General features: G+C 39.3%; 1 protein-coding gene across 1 annotated transcript in view; it reads left to right on the top strand.

The window, feature by feature from the left end:
- The window catches only part of rab26 (RAB26, member RAS oncogene family), an 87,326-nt gene extending 72,615 nt beyond the window's left edge, over window positions 1-14,711 (top strand). The window contains exons 6-9 of the mRNA XM_008437961.2: window positions 6,379-6,444; window positions 7,849-7,905; window positions 8,503-8,579; window positions 12,087-14,711. Coding sequence (XP_008436183.1) covers window positions 6,379-6,444; window positions 7,849-7,905; window positions 8,503-8,579; window positions 12,087-12,189 — 303 coding nt within the window. The 3' untranslated portion in view covers window positions 12,190-14,711. The remainder of the gene's footprint in view (window positions 1-6,378; window positions 6,445-7,848; window positions 7,906-8,502; window positions 8,580-12,086) is intronic.
- Window positions 14,712-21,759: the final 7,048 nt, after the last annotated feature.

Below are 21,759 nucleotides of genomic sequence, written 5' to 3' on the forward strand. Positions count from 1 at the left end.
TTATTTTTTTTGCAAGAAGTCATAAGATTGTTTTGATGTAACTTTATATACAACCTATCACACCACACAACTCCATCTCCTGGTGCAGTCTTTGGCCATGACTACTGCCAGGTTTTCCTAACAGGCTCTCCTAACTGGTCTCGGGAGCCGGCCTGTGCTTTGACATATCTGCCAATGGCACAACTGGTATTCAGTCAGCCTAAAAGAGAATAGGTGTGTTCATTGAGCTGCACTTTCCACCTTTAGCTGTCCGTGCCTATTTCAAGTAACTAATGTTAGCCTGCAAAGTGGTTAATGGAAAAGATTCTCTCAACTTGACTCTTCTTGCAAATGTCAGTGTCTTATCTTACTCCAGTTGTCAAAGGTTTGAAATCTAGCAGTGTCTGTGCCGCACTTAAAACACTCCAGACTCTGTCATGCAGTGTTAATACCAAGTTGTATTAAAGTTTCTAGGTGTTGGCCAGGTAAAAATGGGATGTTAGCATCTTATTGTTAACAGCTATTGGGAATGCCAGCCCATATTAATATATTTTTATCTGCTGTATTCATTTAAATGCTGAGCTTTTACTGAGTTGCCATAAAATCTCAGTCCTTTGTCTAGGAAAGAGACTGTGTTAATCACTCAAAGCCTGGGCCGTTGTTGATGTGACCATGTTAAGTTGATGGCAGCAGTAGCTCAGATGATGAGCCCTTCAGTGAAGGAATTTGGATGTTAATGGGAAACAAGTGGTAGTTTAACTCAATAGTTAAACAGTGAAAAACCTAAATCATCTTTAGGAGTCGAATCCACTCCTGAATTTTTTTGCTTTTGGATTTATTTTTTGTATTGATTCTTTAACAGTAATTTTGGAGGAGATTGTATGTATAACTTCAACCATATTTGGCAAGTTGATGAATGCAGCGTGGGATTGGGTCCTGCTTCAGTACCAAACGGGGCTCACTAGGATGAGACAAAAAGGGATGCTACAAATATGATATAGAAAACTCAGAATATGAATGTATGCCAAATGTTAACTGGGTGAACATTGAGATCCCATTTTAGTAGATGGAGTTAGATGGAGGATTTGTAGCAATATGCACATTTCTGACTTCTAGAAACCCCTGAAATCTCAATTGGCCAGCAGTAACTTTTTAATTAGTTAAACAGAACTTTTCGGCAACACCTGAAAGCCTTTGTAGATCACTCGTAGTCAGACCCTGCAGCAAGGTGGTCGAGTACTGCAGCCCTTTGACTGCGTCTGGCCATTCCTCCCTCTCTCTTTCTCTTTTTCTGCTCTGTCTGTGCTCAAAAGTCAACATGTCGAACTGGAAGCCTTGCAAACGTCCCAAATCTGACAGCGAGTCACAAAGCATCACATGTAAACCCGGCCGAACACGTGTCCTCAGTGCATCCCGCCTCATACCGTATGCATTCTGACTCCGCGTGTCGACAGCTAGTCCTTTTGAAGTCGGATCACTTTCAGCTCCCAAACTGGGGTTCCTTCCCCCTCCACTTCTCACCTAATCCGCCCCCAAGCTGCCAGGATCTTTAAAGGCTGCGTGAGTAATTGGCAGGTCTGTGTGCTGTTGGGGGCTGTGGGGTCGGGCTCTGCACCATTGATCTTAGTGTAATGAAACGATGTAAAGCTCTCGGGATACTGTAAACCTGCACACAGGGGGGAGGGATTACTGCTGATCTGAGAGCTCTTCTTTTGATGATTCACACACTGAACACTGGAGGAAGACAAGTGTGCGTATGTTTGTGTGTGTACACTATACAGAACCTGTTTTTAAGAGAAAGCTCTGACCTTTTTTCCTGTTTCTTTCAATAGCAATAAAATATGTTTGCGTCTGCTCCCTGCTAGTAAGAGTCAATATGTGCTTATTGATGCTTGAAATGGTAACGGCAGCCCTCTGTTCAGCTCACTGTCTCCACTTGATTTGAGTGTTTCTTTCATTTTAGTGGACTGCACATCATCCAGTAGAGCACTCTGCTTTCAATGTACTTAAAGATGGAGGAGATGGAGAGAACAATAGGCCCAGAGCAACTTAGCCTTCAAATCTGGAAGAGAGACGTTGTGTTTGAAGCTTTTTGTTCAGTGTTAGAACTCAGAAACCGGCAGAGCTGAAACGGATAACACAGATTTGAGGTCTGTTCCCCTGTCGTTTGGTCGGTAGAATAAAAGATCTCAGGTTTTTGTTTGTTGAAGGGAAGCGTGAAAGGTGGAAGGATCGAGAACCTTCTGTGGTTTATTCCCACAGCAGGGGGAATCTACCACATGGTTCTTTCAACTGTGTGGTAGATATAAGCTGGGTGATTGCTATAAACATTTACCAGAGAATGCTCAACTTCCATGTTCCAGATTGTGTTCAATTCAGTTTATTTATGTAGCACCTATTTGTAACAAATGTCGTCTCAAAGCACTTCACAAAAAAAAGCATACATCGGTTCCAGTCGATCCCAGTTATCAATCAGAATACTTCTGTTTTTCTTAATAGAAACCAGCATATCCTGATCAGACTCCAACTTGACTTTTATACAAACCCACACTCGCACATCATTGGGATTAACAGGATAACGACAGAAAATCAAACTATTCATCATCATCCGTGGACAGAAAATTACACAAGATTGAAAGTTAATGAAGTCCTTAGCAGGGCCCTCTTGGATCCCGTTGGACTCATTATTTAATATCTTATCCTTCAGATAGTTTTAAGTAGAAGAAGCCCATCTTTCAAGGAACACAAAATAACAAATTAAGCCCCTTTCCTCCTTTTAAGCAGCTTCTGATGTAAGTGTGGAGAGGAAATGATTGCATTTCCATTCATCCATCCATTCAGCCTGGAGCGCCTCACCAGGGAGGCGTCCGAACTAGATCCAAACATAGATCCTCTTAGATAGTTTAAAGTTGTCCTGCTGGAAGGAGAATATTTCTTGATTTCTTGGGTCATAATCGATATCTGGTGTGAACTTTGTCAATGACTCCGTTAAATATATTTTAGTTGGAAAATAAAACTGTTTAGCTATTTTCATGGCAGTAAAATCTTGCAACTCCTTTCAGCATCAAGGTTATACGAAGTATTTTTGGTCTAGTTTCTTGTGCAAATAACTTAAAAGTTACTTTTTAGGACGCCATAGGAGGTTGTTTTAAGTCTGCTATATCTTGCTGAAAAGTCACTTGTAAGTTAGTTTCGTCTTATTTTATGCGTACTAAGATATTTGCATTAGAAACTAGACCAAAAAACACTTTGTAAAATTGTGTATTTGCAGTGTAAAACATTTTAAAGAACTATATATGACTTCCTTCCACTAAACATTCTAGCACTGTTTTGTATTAATCTATCTATCACTATATATATCTATGACATAAAATCCATTGAATTTATTGAGGTCTGATTATTTTTTCAAGGCACTAAATGGCGTCTTGGAAATGCTGAGCTGAGGAAAGGTTTTGCATCTTTCTCTTTTCTCTTAAGATTCCACCACAGTGATGTCTGTCCTTCTTTCACACATCACTAAAGTTCAAAAAGATATTTTAGTTTCTCCTCAGAACTTTGATAAAAGCTCAGTGCAGCTATTTAAAGGAAATAACACTGTGAGATGATTGGGCCATATTTTTGTCAGAGTAATTGGCATCCTGAGGTAGAATTTTTTCTCTCTCTGGGTTTAATTTTGTTGCACCTCTCGCCACCGTGCCAACAAACTGTCAAATTGCTCCCTAATCAGCTTCAGGTAAACATGGAATCGTTGGCTGGATGTGAACCCAAACCTAAACATTACGCACACACACTGCTGCTCATCCCTGCCTCCTCCTCATCATCAGTAGAAAGTATTGCCAAGGCTGACATATTAAAATACACATTGTTCAACCAAGGATGCAGCTGAAAAAACAAAAAAAAAAAACTCTTCCAGAAAATCTTTTTTTGGTTCTTAACTGGTGCCAAACCTTAATGTCATATTTTTTTATTTGCATCTGGCATCTGGCTTGAACTGGTTATGCAAGCAGAAAGCAGCTGGAAAGTTAGCTACACAAAGAACAAATAGCAGAAAATGTGAAGTTTTCAGTGTTTCAATCTTTTATTATTAAAAATAGAATTATTGGACACAGAAATTGTAATCAAGATGGCAAAAAATCCACTGAGAAGCTTTGTTTAGGACTAATTATTGAAACAAAGGTTAAAACAAAGCAGAAAAGGGGAAAAGGTGTTTAATCTTTTTAGATTAAACACCTTTTTAGATTTGTGAAAGTGGAAAGAAACATGTAAAATCTTGCACTGTATTGTTTTCTGTGATCAAACAGACCAAAGAATATTTTACCTTCTTACACTTCAAAACACGTTGTGTATAAATAACTGAAGTGAGATCACTGCGTCTTTAATTGGTAAATATTCTGCCAACTTTAGCTTTCTGGTTTTTAGTTTCTAGAAACAATTGAATGATGCAGTCATGATGGAAACTACCTGCACTCTAAAGGTCTAACGTAGCTTTGCTATATGACTTTGTGACTCTATCTCGGCGCTTTCATCCACTCTTCTAGACACTTTAAGTTATAACTTTGGAGACGTATTTTTAAGGTTTCACCACAGAATGATGCTCTAGATTGGTCAGTCTGATCAATTAAGTGTTTTCTGTTAACTTGATAATAACTTTCAGAATTTGCAGTTGGTTCTGTAACTTAAGAGTCAGATACATGTATTGAAATCGTCTATTTAAGAGATGTCCAAGTCCGTTCCTCAAAAAATACCATCCTGCAACTTTTACACATATCCATGCTTCAACACACCCCTGATCTATTTCATCATCTGTCATAAAAGCCAGCCTTTTGTTAACTGTTGTACAGCCTGGCCATCAATAATATATCAAGTACAGCAAATAAACGCTGAAAGAAAGCATAAAGTTTTCAGGATTCCAGAAGCCATTGGCTCAAACTCGACTTTTCATGTTGTCAAAACTTCAAACATGGAAAATATTATTATTTTGAAAGCCCCTTAAGGCAGAGTGATGGGGTGGTATTTCCTAACTGACCAGAACCCTGCTGCAAGTCCCCCCGAGCAGAAACAAATTTCCTACCGCAGTAGGAGGGATCAATCTCTGAATGTCTGTCTTTAGTCAGTAGCTGGAAGCGTTGCAGAGGCAGAGTGGGCTTCATGCTGACTGCACTTCCTTTTGTTGTTGTTTTGGATTTTCAGATAGTTTTAATATATCAAGGTTTTGTACAAAACAAGTTTGATAACTTCCCTAAGATTGTTTCACATTGAAAATTAACATCAGCAGTACTTGGATTCAAGTTGAGGGTGTTTTCACACCTGATAGTCCAGTAGATTTGGTTCTATTGGGTTGCATAACGGCAACATTTTCAGCCGGTGTGGTTTGCTTTTGGAGTGGTCTCCAGTCCGCTTGCAATTTGAACTGCTTCAGAGTTCATTTCAATCAGACAGAGACCTCGGTTTGTAGGCAGAACAGAGTTCACTTTGTTGACCGGCATCAGAGTTCACTTGCGTGTTCATACCTCCCCAAACGAACCAGACTTTCTAGGCAAACAAACTAGAGTTTGATTACAGCGGACTAAGCAGGGCTGGTGTAAATGCATCCTATATCTTCAATAATCTCCACACTAAGGAGTCTCCAAACCTGATGAGAAGGAAAACAAAAAGGCAGGAAATGGTATTTAAAAAATAAAAGGTCAACACAAGAAGCACAGTTTAAGCAGGATACAAGTTCAAGAGAAAACGCAAAATTCCATTGAGGCTGAAGCAACTTGGACATGCTAGTTGCCATAGCTACTCATTTCTTTGCATTGCCATCCTGTTCTGTCTCATCTCTTACACATCACCCATCTCTTAATTGGTGCAGTGGAGTATTTCCAAGTGCATTTATTCATTTTTCCACGTGAATTTAATTATGTCATACAAGCCGAAGAACTGGACTAATACTAATTAGGTCTGGAGATACAACAACAGTCTTGTCTTTGCCAGTCCTGTTAGACTTAAATCTGTCATTACTTTCTGTGGGTTAGTAGTATGCAGTTATGTTACTCTTCGTATTGCATTTCAAAAGGTTGCACCTAAAGGTTGAACACAGCCCACAAATAAATGAGATATTTTCTAGAGAGAGCTGTGAGTGAGGGAAACCCAAGACTAAACAAGAGCAAAGGAACTGTGTAATTGGAAGGAGATGGATGGACCGAGATACAAGAAGAAAGCACACGAGTTGCTGATGATCAGAGAACAAATGCGTCTTTTGTCTTTCCCTTCATGAAACAATCCATCTTCTCTCACACAAGCCTTCGTCCCCGACTCTCCTCTTCATCACCGCTGTCTCCGTCTGTCGTCCCCGGTTCATCCTTTTGTTCCCTTTTTAATTTCTTCCCCTAATCTTTGCTCTGTTTTCATCCGCAGGCGTGGCTGACTGAAATTCACGAGTACGCCCAGCAGGACGTTGTGGTCATGCTGCTGGGCAACAAGGTGAGGCCTTGTTGGCAACACTATGAGATGGCTGGGCAGATGGACTCGGAGGGTGGCCGGGAAGGCTCATGGAGGAGGAGGAGGGTGTAGAGAGAATGGGAGCACCAAGGCGGATCCGTGAATGCAAACGGGTGACCAAACAGTGCAAAAGGAGCAACAACACAGCGACTGAGTATTAAAAAACTCTCTAGTTTATTTATTTAAATCATTAATTGGAATTTATTGTGGCGATAAATCCAAATTCTTATCATGATAAGAAGCGTATCACGATAAATGATTAACAGTACGATTAACGTCCACCTTTGCTTTACACTATATTCGCTCAGGAATTGGTGCTTTAAGCAAAGTGAGCAGGTACAGCTGGAAAATGAAAGCTTGTCATCAGAGCAAAGCATCCAGCTCTCTTAAAACGTCTAAACTCATTTTGAATTTGATCAAACTCGGTAGAGCGTCACCAGCAGAGGGCGCCATAAACTGCTGTGTAAACTTCACACTGGGCCTAAAGAAAGTCTGTTCTGTGCCTCTCCACTCTAAAGATCTGGAACATTGATTAGAAAAAGAGATGGAAATTTGACCTTAACTCGAAAATGGACAAACAGCAACAGAGCAACCTGAGCCTCACTAAGATGCTTCCGTCCTGGAGACACCTGTGGGTATAAGCTACAAATAACAAATACAGAAACACATTTTGCTTGATGATAACTTGACCAATAAATTATAGTGATAAACAATAATATTGTTTTGTAATATTTTCAACTATTAATAATTATGGCTTAATAATGCAGGTTCACTCTCTCAAAAACCTTAATTTTGTACAGGACATACCACGCCAGAGCTGGAAGACATTTTAAATATTTACAATAAAACCACCAAAAACCATAAATAAAATGGATTATGAAGTCTCTAAACAAAATTCCCCTTCAAAGTATATTAGTCATCAGAATGGAAATTATTGAACTCATTTTAATTGCTCATTGCAGCAGGCCTATGAGTGATGGCTCCTAATGCTCTAACTGTTGCTACATTCACACATTTTGAATCTTAAGTGTTTTTTCCTTCCACTGAACTTTTCACAAGCTGTCCACACAGCTTTGAACACCAATCTTCTTCAGCAATTATCCTTTGTGGCTTAGAAATTGAAAGATCATTTTAAATTCTAGTATTTTGTAAAATATTCCAAAAATAATGACAAAAAATTTCTATGTGAAATACATTTTTGGAGTTTTGAGACAAATTCTTGAAATAAAATTTTGCATTTGGTGTTATTCACATGTATTTATCTGCACCAGTTACACGTACAGAATGTTTGGTATTTTCTAAAATAAAATAAAAAGTTGCATTTTATTCTCACATTGTGTCGGCACTGAGACCATCAGAGCAACCGCATGTTGTCGTGTTTTCCAGGTCGACTCCACACATGACAGGATGGTGAAGCGAGAGGAAGGGGAGAAACTGGCCAAGGTGAACCTTCTCTACTTCACACAGGAGCTTCTGCTCTGCGCCGTCTTCCGGCACAAACGCCCTCCGTCCTTAGTCTGTGTGTCATTTCTTGATTATTCTGTTAAATTACACATTTGGTAGCCCTGCATAATGTTGTTATTATCATAAATGGTGGCGCCTTGCTAAATGAATTACCCCGGCCGTTTCACTCAGAGAACCTCTGAGGATAAATTTGAATTCATGGGGAGGAAATCTGGCCGGACCTCTGCAGATGTCGGGACGTCGTTCTCAGCTGGAATATTAAGACTGTTTTCGCTTCCACAAAATCATATTTCTGTACCTGGGAGCACTTTTCATCGACTCTGCTTGGAAATAAAAAAAAAAGAAAGAAAGAAAGAAAGCGAAAAATGGCTCAAGGCCAGAAATATCGACGTGTTTTCAAAAAGAGGTTGAGTTATTGCCGCTAATTTCCAACTCCATCATGCCTCTGCAGGTATTTTAAACCCCAACCATCAAACGAAGTGTGCATTAATAAAAGACCTAATCATTTCCAGGGTTATTTCCTCCCCTCACTAGATTTCCGTCGGCATGCTAAAAGCAGTCGTGTTTCCTGTGCAGGAGTTTGGAGTGCCCTTCATGGAGACGAGCGCTAAATCAGGACTGAATGTGGAGTTGGCCTTCACCGCTGCGGCCAAGTGAGTCACGCAAACACAGAATCCCAGCATGAGCCGCACCAAGTCGAATGGTATCTTGAGTTTCTTAGAAAACGCTCGTTTGTTGCTGCTGTTGTACAAGTATTTATTCCAGATCAGCTGAAGCAAAACCATGGAAATCATCCTGCTGTTTCCTCCTGGCTCACAGAAAATAAAGGAGCTTTAGTGATTAGGGATTAATGTGAGTAGTGACCAGAAAACACCCCCACCACCAGGGGGCAGCATGAGAACCACTGGGATTCTTACCAGTATTAAAAGTCGTATTTCCTCCTCCTCAGAACACTTTGGTGCCTGTTAATATGCCTGGACGGCTTTTCACAGAAACACTCAAATTTAAAGAACAGCAGGACAGAATATGGGAGTGATGTTATGGTTGTCATGGTAAAGATGTTTAAAAACTTTAATGTGCTTAATATCGAGCTTTAAAGTGTAGAAACATTTTAATATCTCTACATTTATTCAGTAACGTTGATCAAAGTCCATGTTTGGTCTGTAAACACTGTCTAGTGGTTGTTATGGAAACAGTTTGAACAGGAGATGCCACTTTTGCTCAGATTTTTTATGTTTAATAATACTTGTAATAAGACACAAACAAGAAAACATTTAGCTCACAGGAGTGGAAATAGTGCAACCGTATTTACTCAAAACAATTTCAACGTGTTAAAATGTTTTAAAGTAATCAGTTCTGGAACCTTTTGTATTTGAGTGTTTCTGGTACACCCATAAATCTGATGCACTAGCAAGATCTGCGATGGACGATAAAGCTGCTTATGTTGGTCTACTGAGGGTTAATTTTGCTTCAAAAAAACAATCTGATTGGACGCTGGAAGAGACTATTGTGTTGAAGTTGTGCTAAAAGGAGTTAGCCTATCAGCAAAACTGCTCAAGCCTAAAATAGCATGTCAATGCTAAACATTAGCATGTTGCAGCAGCATATGCTAATGTCGGCATCCACAGTTCATATTTCTGAAGAAAGATTTTCTCAAAAAATTTCCATGACTCATAAGTTTCTCATTTTCCAGAGGTGTGCGATTCTGAGTATTTTGGTATTGATCCGATACCAAGTAAACACAGGCCCGTATCACCAATACTGATACTTTTTAATTTATGTCTAATATATCATCAAACTTCTGACCAGTCAGTGGGGATTTTTATGGTTATTTCTTTTCTTGAATGATTTTGTTCCAATCTACAATGAATTTGGACAGTTTATAGGCGTCGTATTAATGTGACAAACGGTAACAATGTAAAAACCAAATTGTGCACCTTTTTTACTGTATAAGCAAAGTGCAAAACAAAATTTGAGTTGAGAAACCAACTCTATTTTTCAGATTAATTGAACAACACAAACCAAACTGTAAAAATAAGTCAAAAGCACAGAGGGTACTATTTCAGCTGTGTGTGTTTTTTTTCTTAATGTATAATGTCAGGCAGTTTGTGTGGGAGCCGTTTCCCTTTTATAGCCTCGTTATGGTAACAGGCCGGCTTGCTGAGACGTTGCCAATAATAGACTCGCTGTCTGGCACACAATCCTTCTGCAAATACAGAATATCAAATCTGATCCGTTCATCTCCTCGTCCTCCAGCTCATGTTTGCTGCTTCATAACTTTGGATCGCTCATCTGTTTTGTCACAGTTAAATCTCCACTTTGTCACTTTTTGTTATTCGCTCTGATCGCGTTAGGGTTGGGAAAGCAACCAAAAACAGAGCAGGGGAATGTAATGTGTGTATTAGTGAGAATAAATTACCTATTTTTTATTCACTTTTTTAGCTAATATACTGCTCTAATATTAAAGCAGTAATCAAAACATTCATTTCTGTGTCGACAAAAGCATCCTGCACTCCTGTTCAATATTAGGTTAAAAACTCATCAAGCTCCTGATTCCTGCGTCTTAATGAGCTAATTTCCACGGTAACCACGGGTGGGTTGCTGGCACGCGCCGCCAAATACAGACCCGGAGGGCTCAAAGGTTCTGGAGGTGGTGGCATATCAGCTCCATTAGTTTGAAATTATTACGTTTTTTTTTTTTTATGGCAGGTCAATAAAGGAAGTGCGGAGGCTCCTAATGAGACACAAATCTAGCATGAAAGAAGCTCAAAATGACAGCAAAGCAGATCATAGGGGACGCAGATGGTACAAAGAGATGCAAACAGAGGAGAAAAGTTTTCTGTTAGAATAACCAGATCGCTTTTATGCCTCAGAATTACGAGGGGAGATTTCATGCAAGCCGCTGAATCCTGCACAAAGAACCACACGGCCTGCAGAACATCGCTGTTATTTACCACTAAACAACAAACCACTTCAATATTTTAACTAACTTACTGATTCACTGCTGCACCACCTTACAGCCAATACATTCAGGTCAGGGAGTTTAGCAAAGAGATCACATTAGAGGTTCAGAATAAAAATAACTCCAAAAATAGACGGATACAGATACAGAATGAAGGCCAAATAGATAATCAAAGCAATATAAATTAGACTATAATGAAAAACATTCTACAAAAGGACATTAACTTTAATGCATTAAGCAACATATACAGAAACACATCCAGTCAATACAGCACAATTTAGGATCAAGAAGAATCATTCAGTAGAGTTGTTTTAATGCAAATAAGTTCTTAAAGCTGTATTAGCATGATGAGACATTTTCCCCTAAAACGGTTTGGTCATGAAACTTAACCGACAGTGGAAATAATTACAGTTTGATAAAGAAAAACAAGTTTCAAACCTAGAAACGATTCCACCATAAATCCAGATGAAGTACAGACTTCCTTTGAGACAAATGAGCAGATTTCACATATAAAACCTACATGTAGTCTGGTTAGATTAAAGTGGCTGTCTTTGACTGATTCCAAAGGAAATTGAGTGAGTGTGTTAGAATAAATGTGGAAGGTGTTCAGTATTTTTTCCTAACTTACTATACTTGTTTGAAAAGGAGTGATAAGTAGCTTACATGTTTTGTTTTTTAATTCCAACCCCTTTATGCTATTTTTCAATATACCGTTATATCATAAATACATATGACAGTAAATATTAAACCAATATCTTGGATACAAAACATAAATTTGAACTAAATATGTATATATTTATCTGAATCATCTAAGAATATCCCAAATTATTTGACTGTTTGTGTATCCATCTTCCATATAACTGTTTAGAAATATTGCTTTTCAACCTTTTATTTTTGAATATATTTAGTTACTTTAGTCATACAGTACATGTGCTTTTATTCTTTTTAAAGCTCATATTTACCCTTAAATCACATACTCCTTCAACTTCCTGCTTTTCCACCAACTTGTGATTATTGAAAATTTACAATTGATGGAGATCTTTGCAGAAAACCTACCAACACACAAGTCGGACATTAATTGTGTTCTCTCTGACTCCGTTTGTGCGTGCGTGTGTGTGTGCGTGTGTGTGTGCGTGCATGTGTGTGTGCGTGCATGTGTGTGTGCGTGCATGTGTGTGTGTGTGTGTGTGATCACCAGAGAGCTGAAGCACCGGACCATGAAGGAACCAGACGAGCCAAAGTTCCAGCTGCAGGAATACGTGGACAAAGAAATGAGGGTCGCTGGCTGCTGCCGGACCTAGACCGCACCCGGTGTGTTGATCATGTCGGTACTGAACGCAGTGAAAGAAAGCAGGGATCTTATCATTATTATTATTATTGATACTATTATTATCATTAAACTACACAATAAGCTAGAGTTTGCGTGTGCCTGGGAATGACCCTCTTACTTTCTCAGTGACTACAAGGCCAACCTGATCTCCCATAACTCACCCATCTGCTGCAACTGTGAATGTAAAATAACTTGTGCATGTCCACAAACACACACACACACACACACACACACACACACACACACACACACACACACACACACACACACACACACACACACACACACACACAGATGTTTCAGCTCAGTTCACTGCCTGCAGAATCTATGTTGCCCAGATTTTCATATGTGATGTACATATTTTAAAAATGACAACTCATTTTGTCTTTTGGGAGCTCTGTGGCAGAATTCGGTGGTCATGATGTTGTAGTTTATCAAATCGACAGAATCGGATCAAACTCACTGATGCAGCTAATCAGCCGTTTCTAAAGTCACTGTGTCCTCTTCTTGTACAGTATCTAACCTGTTTTATTGATATGTGTGAAACTTGATCTGAGCCTTCGTCCGTATTTATGTGCTCTACATTTCATATTTGAAGACGTGTGATGAGATTCGACACTAAACACATCCAGTTTCTCTGTAATTTTGACCCCATATGAAATGTAAAGAAGCGCATCATCAGCAAAAGACTGTACTCTGCACTTTATCACAACGACACAGAGGAGAGAGGGGGATTTCATGAGATGTCCAACTTATTTATGATGGCTTCAAATGCTATGAGTGTACTTTTATGGGCATAAAGTAAATAACTGGGTATTCTGTGTAAAGGTTCACTGTAATAAAAAACGTCTGATTTCAAACCCCTTTCATTAACCTCAGTGGAAATGACTTTTACATTTCACTTAATTTACTTTACCTGCCGTTATGTAACCTGTAGGATAGACTGGAATAAAGTCGGCATCACCTTAAAGCTTAGGCTACGTTCACACAGCAGGTACTGATCAATTTTTTTTTTTTTACTTTGAAAGTCCTTTTTTTTTCTTTTTGCGAAAAGAACTTGTACCATAAATGAATTGGGGCCGCAATCAGACTAAAATGTGAACTGTTTGTGACCCACCTGCACAGAAAAAGAACTTCTAATGAAGACGTCGAACAGCAGCGCACCGTTTACCGAGGTAATAATAATATTATGGCGCCATCTATGGATCAATTTTCAAATTATTCTGCAAAGGGAGACAACGGTATTGTCACAGAATCGTAACAGGATGAAGTAAGTTAATAGAAAGAAGTCACAACTAAAGGCAACGGCGTTTAGTAGAGCATTGAGTGCGACGTCTGTGGAGGAATCCGATTGGATGTGGAGTCAGGAATAAGAGCGGTGAGATTGAGATGCTATTTCCTGATGCACACGTCTTTCGTAATATCCGAATTCAAATCTTCCATCATTGCTTACATCAAAGTTGACCACGTCTGGCTTCTTCTGCTGCAGAATTAAGACACCAGAATGACATCAAAGTTGGATAAAATGCGACGTGACCGTTCAGTCTGTGGATGCCGTGAAAACAATCTGATGCACATCTGGTTTAGCACCACATGTGGAACAGATGTGATGTTTTGTAGGGTGACAGTATCTGAATTGGAGCGTTGAGATGGCGGTGTTTGACGTGGGTCGCATACGGGCAAAAAAACCATCCGATTTGGGTTGGATCAGGCTGCTGTTTGAACGTAGCCTTGGAGTGCTGTGGGAGTTTCAGTATGAAGTTCATGAAAATACTTCAGAAATATCTATTGTTTGAATGGCAGATCCTCTATCAGAACAGGTTTCTTCTACATTCCTGTTGGAGACCAACAGCAGACCTCTACTCATCAGATGTGGCTAGATCCCATGGCATATGCCCATATCCTTCCTAAAACAAACAATATTCACTTGTCGTGAATCAGATCACAATTCAAATTTGACTCACAATGCTGGGCAACTGAAATGAAAGCCAAGGCGTTGGCAGCTGCTTTCAGACCGGCTTTAAGAATTATTAATGTCCATTACGATCGTTTCTAGAGTCTTTCAGTTTTTATATGTTTGTAGATTTCTTTTTGTTCCTCTTAGTGGATGAGATGAACCTGTAACCAGAATCCCTGAAGAGAACAGCTGGAGTATTGAAGCTTCCTCGCTTTAAGGAATGTTTCTTTCAGCTTTTATCTCCAGCTGAGTATTTTCCACGGATGAAGTGGATCTTTGTCAAATCAGTGCTGGATGACGGTTGATTTCAAGTTTAAAGACACGTGGCTTTGTTCTTCAGATGCATCAGAAAGATGCCTTCGTGTTTATTCTTTTCTGATGAGTAAAGCACTTTTTGTGTACATGACAGTTTTCTTTTTTTTTCTGAATCTGAAAGAGGGAAATAACTTAACTTGTGGTCTTGTAATTTGTATCTTGCAATTATTTATATTGTAAATTGTGTTCAAGAATAAATTCTGTCAGATTCTTCCTGTGAATTGTTGGTGCCATCTTCTGGTAGCAGACTGGAATTACAGATTTTTCTGGGACAAATTGTGTTTCTGCATTCTGTAGAAAAATAGATGATTATTAGATTTTTATGGTACCAACAGGGTAAAAAACCAACCTACTAAATAAATTAGTAGTTAGTAGATCAGCAAATATAAACCCTTATATAAAATCAAGCTGGACTGGAGAAAGGTGAAAATGTACTCTTCTAAAAGCTGAAAGTTTTGAAGGGTTTTAAGTCGAGAACAATTGTTAAAAAATCATGTTTTATTCCTGCTGGCAGATATTATTCATGGCTAATTTAAAAGATATTTGTAGTCATAACTGAACCAGTCTCACTGATTATCAAAAATCAGACCAGTCTTGTCTTGCCAACATTTGTTTTCATCTAAAGATTTTTCAATCTTATCAGCGACTTTTATGCTGCATTTAAGGTAGATGACACATTGTATATTAATTAATATAATAAAGTAACACAGTAGAAATGGTTTTCTAAAAGTTGCAGAGGACAAACGACGTGGACCAGTGGCCGTCAACTTGCAACTAATCTGGAACATAAACCGTCCTGCTTCTAAACACACTGGCTTGTTTCCATCCAACTGTGATGCAAGTTGACTTATCGCATCAATAAACCTATTCACTAATGATATATTTTTTTTCACGTTAGCGGAATATTAACAGAGCTTTGTACATATTTTTAATGGAAGTGCAGCTAAAGTGTAATTATGTCCGATGTCGATGCTACACATGAATCTAACAAACAGGAAGTAGAAACATTTCAGAGCTTTGTGCCTCTGGTAAGGCACAGACCCAGAACGGATTCACCAGAGGTGTTTCCATCTCCCCTTTTACGCATTGACTCTTTTTCGGGAAGATCCTAAAACCACCTCAAGCAAGCGTTAACCTTTTCTTGCAAAATTTAGGATGTTTTTTTTTTCCTAACCATTTCTAATGCGAAACTTCAAAATGCGCATAAAAAACCTTGATGCAACGCCTGGCTACTGAGGAGCTAAAAGACAGAAGCTCTGTTGTATCAGAACTAAGCTGAATTTTAGTGCCGTCAGTAAGACATCTTTCTTTTAATTCTATGTCGATGCAATTTAGCTAGCAACCTGCACAAGCCTCAGATTCTCACTCATATTCCTTAAGTTCTCTGATGTCAGATCGTCCACAGAGCCACAGACGGCTGATGTTGAGAACGATGCAGCGGAGAGAGCCAGAAGGACGGACACAACGATGATACACCAATGAGCCAACCGAAACACCAGGAACAGCGTYGAGGCGAGTCGGCCAAAGAGTTTGAGCCGCTTGTTTAAAAACTGGATTGCTTTCTTTAATTCACTCTGACCGTCTTTAATCAGTTTACTACCTGTGGCCTGAAATTGCTGTGGGATTCAGAGTATTGCACATTATGCAACCAGTTCCCAGAAATCTTGTTCTGATGTGGGAAATTTCCTCTTACAATTACTGTGATGTGTAATAACGTGAACATGCGCAACAGAGCGAGAAAAGACAATTAACACTTGAGCTACACACTTGGCTCTCCTCTTCTGTTTCAGGTTGTTCCCATTTGGTAAAGTCTGTTCAAAAATACATCCAAATGTTGAACTTGATCAGGAATACGTACGCACACACCAATGAACTTTTTAGAGTGCTGCTTATTTCTACTTTTTGCAGCTGCTAATATACCCTTGCTAGCCGGCTAGCTAGCGTTTTTTTACATCCATTATGGGCAAGTGCAAATTTATCACCAATTTATCATGTTTTGTACATTTCTGTCATGACACGTCTTAAATTTCATTCATAATTATCTTAAGTTTTAAATTTGAGTTGTTCAAACTCCCGGCTAACCTGACAAAACTCTTTTACCCAAAGTTCAAAGTTCAGGAGCTTTAAAATTGTTGGGTGGTTGTTTAAGACACTTATGGTTTAATTTTCTCACATGATGATCATAATGAGATATATATCTATATATATAGATGTATATACAAAAACAGAACATCAACATTGTATAAATAATAGGCTCTGTTGTAGGTCTAAGCTATGCAGGTGCATCAATCAGGATGACAAACAGCCAGTTGGTTCATCCCTGTGTGCTCTGTCTCCAGAAAAATACCCGACACATAATCCATGCAGGCAGGCAGGAGGAGGCGAGTCGGTGGCACCGGCTGTTGGGTTGAGTTGACCCGGAGCGACGATGAAGAAACGATGCAGAACGAACCGCAGGAGCAGGAACCTTTTCACACGACAGTCTTTCGTTTTGATTGGCTTAAAACTGTTTGCAACGCTGTGACATTCTGCCAAACCGGGCTGCAACACAGCGGAAGGATCCGGCTCCATCAGTAACAGGAGGGGGAGGGGCGAGGTCAACCCGGAGCAGAAAAGAAAGTCGATACGGGCGAGCAGCTGAGAGAGCGGCCAAGCAGGAAGCAGGAAGGGAAACCAGGGCAACACGCTGACATTTTGTGGGCCTAGTTTTAAAAATGGAAATGGAAATGTTCACTCTGTAAGACTGTTGGTCTGCTTTGCCTTTTTTAAAGTTTGAGTTTGAACAAGATTTTTGCATTCTGCTAAATAAAAATGTGTGAGTGTTTACCTTTTTCAGGGTCAAGCCAGCATATAAACCTCCAGGTACTAAAGGAGGGAAATCCATCCAACAGCAGTATCCCCTTATTCACACAGGGTGAGTCAATTATTTTAACTCATATTTTATAATGATTGAAAAACAGATTAGATTTTATGATGAAAAAATATTATGGTTCCAAATTTTTTTGTTTGTTTTGTTTTTTATTATTCTGATCTGTCCAGTTTTCAGAGGCCCAGTGGTCAAACCGTTTTTGAAAGCAGTGCCCTAGTGGTCGTTAACAGATGCGTACCACATACGTAATGTGTGTGTTGCGTATGACAGCATATTCCCATTACAGAGATGAAATAGGAGTAAAATACTGCCAAAAAACTCTGAAATTTTAAGATTAATCTCAGAAATTTTCTAGAAAAAAAAACTCCAAAGAAAAATTTCTTAGATTTTTGATGGAAATTTACTCCTTTTTCTTCTATAACGGCCCTAATATGCCATCATAGCTGTATACAGATATCATCACCATCAAGCTTTATCAAACCAGGACAAAAAAAACTCCTTGAGATTAAAAGTCTCTTACCAGATTTTAATCTCAAGGTTAAAATGGCGAATGTGCTGCTGTCACCTGCCATTGTCCTGGCAAGTGACAGCAGCACAATTACAAGCAGTTACAGATACACACACTTTCACTTGACTACAAATTCATAAACTGATCATAAATAATCTTAAAAATAATGAAAGACTGTGATTCTGAGATCTTTTAAAATCCCCTTAAAAAAAATAAAGTTTTGCCAAAACATTTCTTTAAAAGCTCCACAAATTCATCCTGAACAAGGCACATTTTCAAACATCAACACCTCCCTAACCAAATTATATTATAATTATAGTTATTTATACTAGCTTGAATTGTCACTGTTTACTACAAACAGTTCACAGTGTCCTATGACACTGCGAATGTTTCCTCCATGATATTTTTGGCCAAACACCTTTTCCTGCTGCTAATGATGATGAAGATAAAAACCTCTCTGCATGACTTTCTCTCCTTTTTTATTTTTTTTTATGGAATCCGTGTGCGCGACCCGATCCGTGTCCTCGGCTGCATCCGGAGAATATGTTTCCATGCATCCGCGATCAGAGGTGTGTGTGTGTGTGTGTGTGTGTGCGCGCGTGTGTGTGTGTGTGTGTGTGTGTGTGTGTGTGTGTTGGGACGAGCCATGACTCACGGTCTGAGTCATTGTTATTAACTTTCCTTCAAAACGTCCCAGTCTGGAGCAGCGTGACAGAGACGTTTCCCCCCTCTTGTTTCTTTAATAGCATCTGAAGCATGTCACTGTGACATACGACGGCATCACCACCGCTTATGTCAGCATAAGATGAATTGGATTATAAATGGGCAAACCTGGTGTGTTTTCATGTGCACCTTGAGCTTGTAGCCGGAACTAAGTCAATCACTGTGACAAAATGCTTAAATTCCCTTTTATGTAATTTTTATTTTGAACTATTTTTACATCACTTAATACTTTGATCCTTTCCAGACACGGTGTTTGTCTGCCTACTATTTCCACACCAGCCCATACACACCAACACACTTCAGCTGCAATTCACCATCTCTCTGAATGTGCTGATTAATATTTGAACAAGTTGTAGTACCTTTAATAATCAGTAGGTGTCTCCCTTGTAACATAGATTTTCATCGAGGCATTAAGGAGCTGTGTAAGGCGACTGTTCAGTTTTATTTGCTGGATGGTGAAATAAAAAGGTGCTGTAAATCTTTCTCATTTTCTCTCTTCAAAATTCTGACCATGCAAGTTGTTGCAAATCCCCACTCTAAAGGACATAGTTCTTTTCCCCTAATCCTAAATAGCGCTGTAGCTAACCCTTATCATAACAATGTGGTTATGTTGCTAATCCTAAATGTGTAGTTTTATCATGTGGCTTTGTTGCTAATTCTAATCATGTAGTTTCGTTGCTAATCTTAACCATGCACTTTTGTTGCTAAACCTTTCAATATTGTTTTGTTGCTAATCCTAATCCTAACACTGTAGTTATGTTGCTCATCCTAACTATGTAATTTTATCATGTGGTTCTCTTGCTAATCCTAATCCTGTAGTTTTGTTGGTGATTTTAACCATTTATTTTTGTTGCCAAACCAAACCTTGTCGTTCATAATCTCGATCATAACTATCTAGTTCTGTTGATAAACCTATTTGTGTTCATCTACAACTTGTTGCCTTCCTATCCAAAATGCTGCATGTTAGTTCATTTCTGCCTGTTAGCTCATGACCCTGATGTTGCTCTGTAAGCTTCAACAGTTTTTTTTGGTCAAAACCTAAGATAGAAACATTTTGAGGTAAATCTGTTTCAATCTTTGTTCTGAAAAAAGGAAAACTGAAATCATATAATTGCAATGAACAAATACAAACTACTCTTGAAGCTTTGCCTTTCTTATTCTTACAACAGAAAAATATCTCTGTACTATTTCTGGTTTTCTTGTTCTGTATGGATGAACCAAAAGGTGTTTTTCTCTGGGAACTTTCCAGTTGTTCTCCCACATTTAGGTCATGATATGGAAAAAACAAAAACTGTGCAGAAAGCATCTTCAAGTGATATGTGCAAGAGTGGTCATGCCGCCCGACTGTGTGTAAATATGTGCAATGGTGTGAATAAGTAAACAAGAGCCAGTCATTGACATCCCACTTGCTAACAGGGGCCTTGGTATGGCTTCTTCTAGCTTAGCGACAGCCATCTGTTGCAGCAGTTACTCTCCGTGTCATTAGCCCTTCCTGAGGGCGCCATAACCTCGATGGCTCCTCTGCAGAGGTGTGTGTTTACGTCCAGCTGTGTGTGTTCATCCTCAGCCAGTTGCCGAGCAGTCCTCTCTACTTGACTAAAGAGAGCAGGATCCCCAAACAAAGCCATGTGGTGTGTGCATTCGAGTTTGTAGAAATGCTGCTTTCGGAGTGTCATGGAGTCCGTCCATACACCTACTGTGTAGACTCACCACTGTACACGCACACACCAGCCTAACTGGATTCTATTCTATGGTTCCTGCTTAAAATGAGCACATTAGCCTTTGGTAGTCATACTGTGTATTATTCTGTTTCTGGGATGAAGATAGTGTTTTGTTTCTGGAATTGCTTCTATTTTTGTGTGGTGGAGAACTCAAGAATGAAGCTTCTCTTTTTAAAGCTACAAGAAACAGCTAAACATGTCCCACTTAATGTTACTACCTGGTTTATAAAGGATTGATTTAAAGCACATCATAAAATTCAGCATCTGGTTTCTGTCATGCGAGACGTCGAGGCGGCTATATTTGGACACAACAGTGGAGCTCCAGATTTCTACAAGCAGCCTGAGGGAATTCAGCTTCCAGCTTCTCTTATCGTGGGTGAAACGTTTAAGTTTGTACCTGCTGTACCAGTATGACTGGCACTTTTGAAGGCACTTATGTCGTTCTTAAATATTTACACTGAATTTAAGAATGTCCCCAGGAGATATTTAGCGAGGCATGGAAGTATTCTGTGATAGAAAAGCTTCCTTCCTTCAGCCCTGACTGAGTTCTAAACCTCTGGAACCTTTCTACAAATGTTGACTTTAGCTTAAGGATCCAAATGAGCAGATACTTTTTTAAACCCTTCTTGGTCAGCGGATTATTTATATTATTACTTATGGTTAATCTCATTTTCTGAAATTTAAGTCAGGAAGACCTAAGCAAAGCAGCCAATTCAGGCGCTGATTACCTGTACCCCCAAGTGCAGAGGAAAGGAAGTCTGCTGAGTCTGTTAAGTGGTTAGTGCTAAGACAGTCTCCATTGTGCGTGTTAATGCACATCAGTATATATTTGCTGTTCAAAAGATTAGAATGGGCAGTTATAAGCATTTTTTGAGTGGGCTTCAAGGATTTATGGATTCCAGGTAGCTACGAAAGCCGACTGTTCTGATGTTCATATGGATGTTATTGGGGCTTTCAGAAGTGCAGAGCGATCACCCTAAGCCACTATGAAGCCCCAACACAACACTTCACAATTCATATCCTAAGTGCTTGAATAGATGGTGAGAGGACTTCTTCTCTTGTTTCATTAAGAGATTTCATCTCTCATCCAAAAGACTTTTCCAGTTCTAATCATGGGTTGAAAATATTAGGCTTGTAAGTTGTCAGGACCCAGCATCATCGTGCCAAAGTCAGACTGTCGACGCGTGGTCATATGGTTGCAGGACATTCGTTTTCGCACACACGCTTCAAAGTCCATGAGACACACCAAATTGAGTTCCTGTGAAACCCCTCCCACTGCGGTAAACGTCATAGTCTTACAAATTCACAAGTTTGGAGGAGAAGAAACTCATTTTCTATGTTATAAGGGAAAAAAAGAACAGAAGGGGTCTGTGGGACGTTCGGCCGCAAAAACAGACAAAAACTGAGCAGTGTGAGTTTAGTGTTTTGGTCCAGCAGTATGTACTTCC

Source organism: Poecilia reticulata, linkage group LG19 (assembly GCF_000633615.1).
Source record: "Poecilia reticulata strain Guanapo linkage group LG19, Guppy_female_1.0+MT, whole genome shotgun sequence".
In the NCBI taxonomy this organism is placed as follows: Eukaryota; Metazoa; Chordata; class Actinopteri; order Cyprinodontiformes; family Poeciliidae; genus Poecilia; species Poecilia reticulata.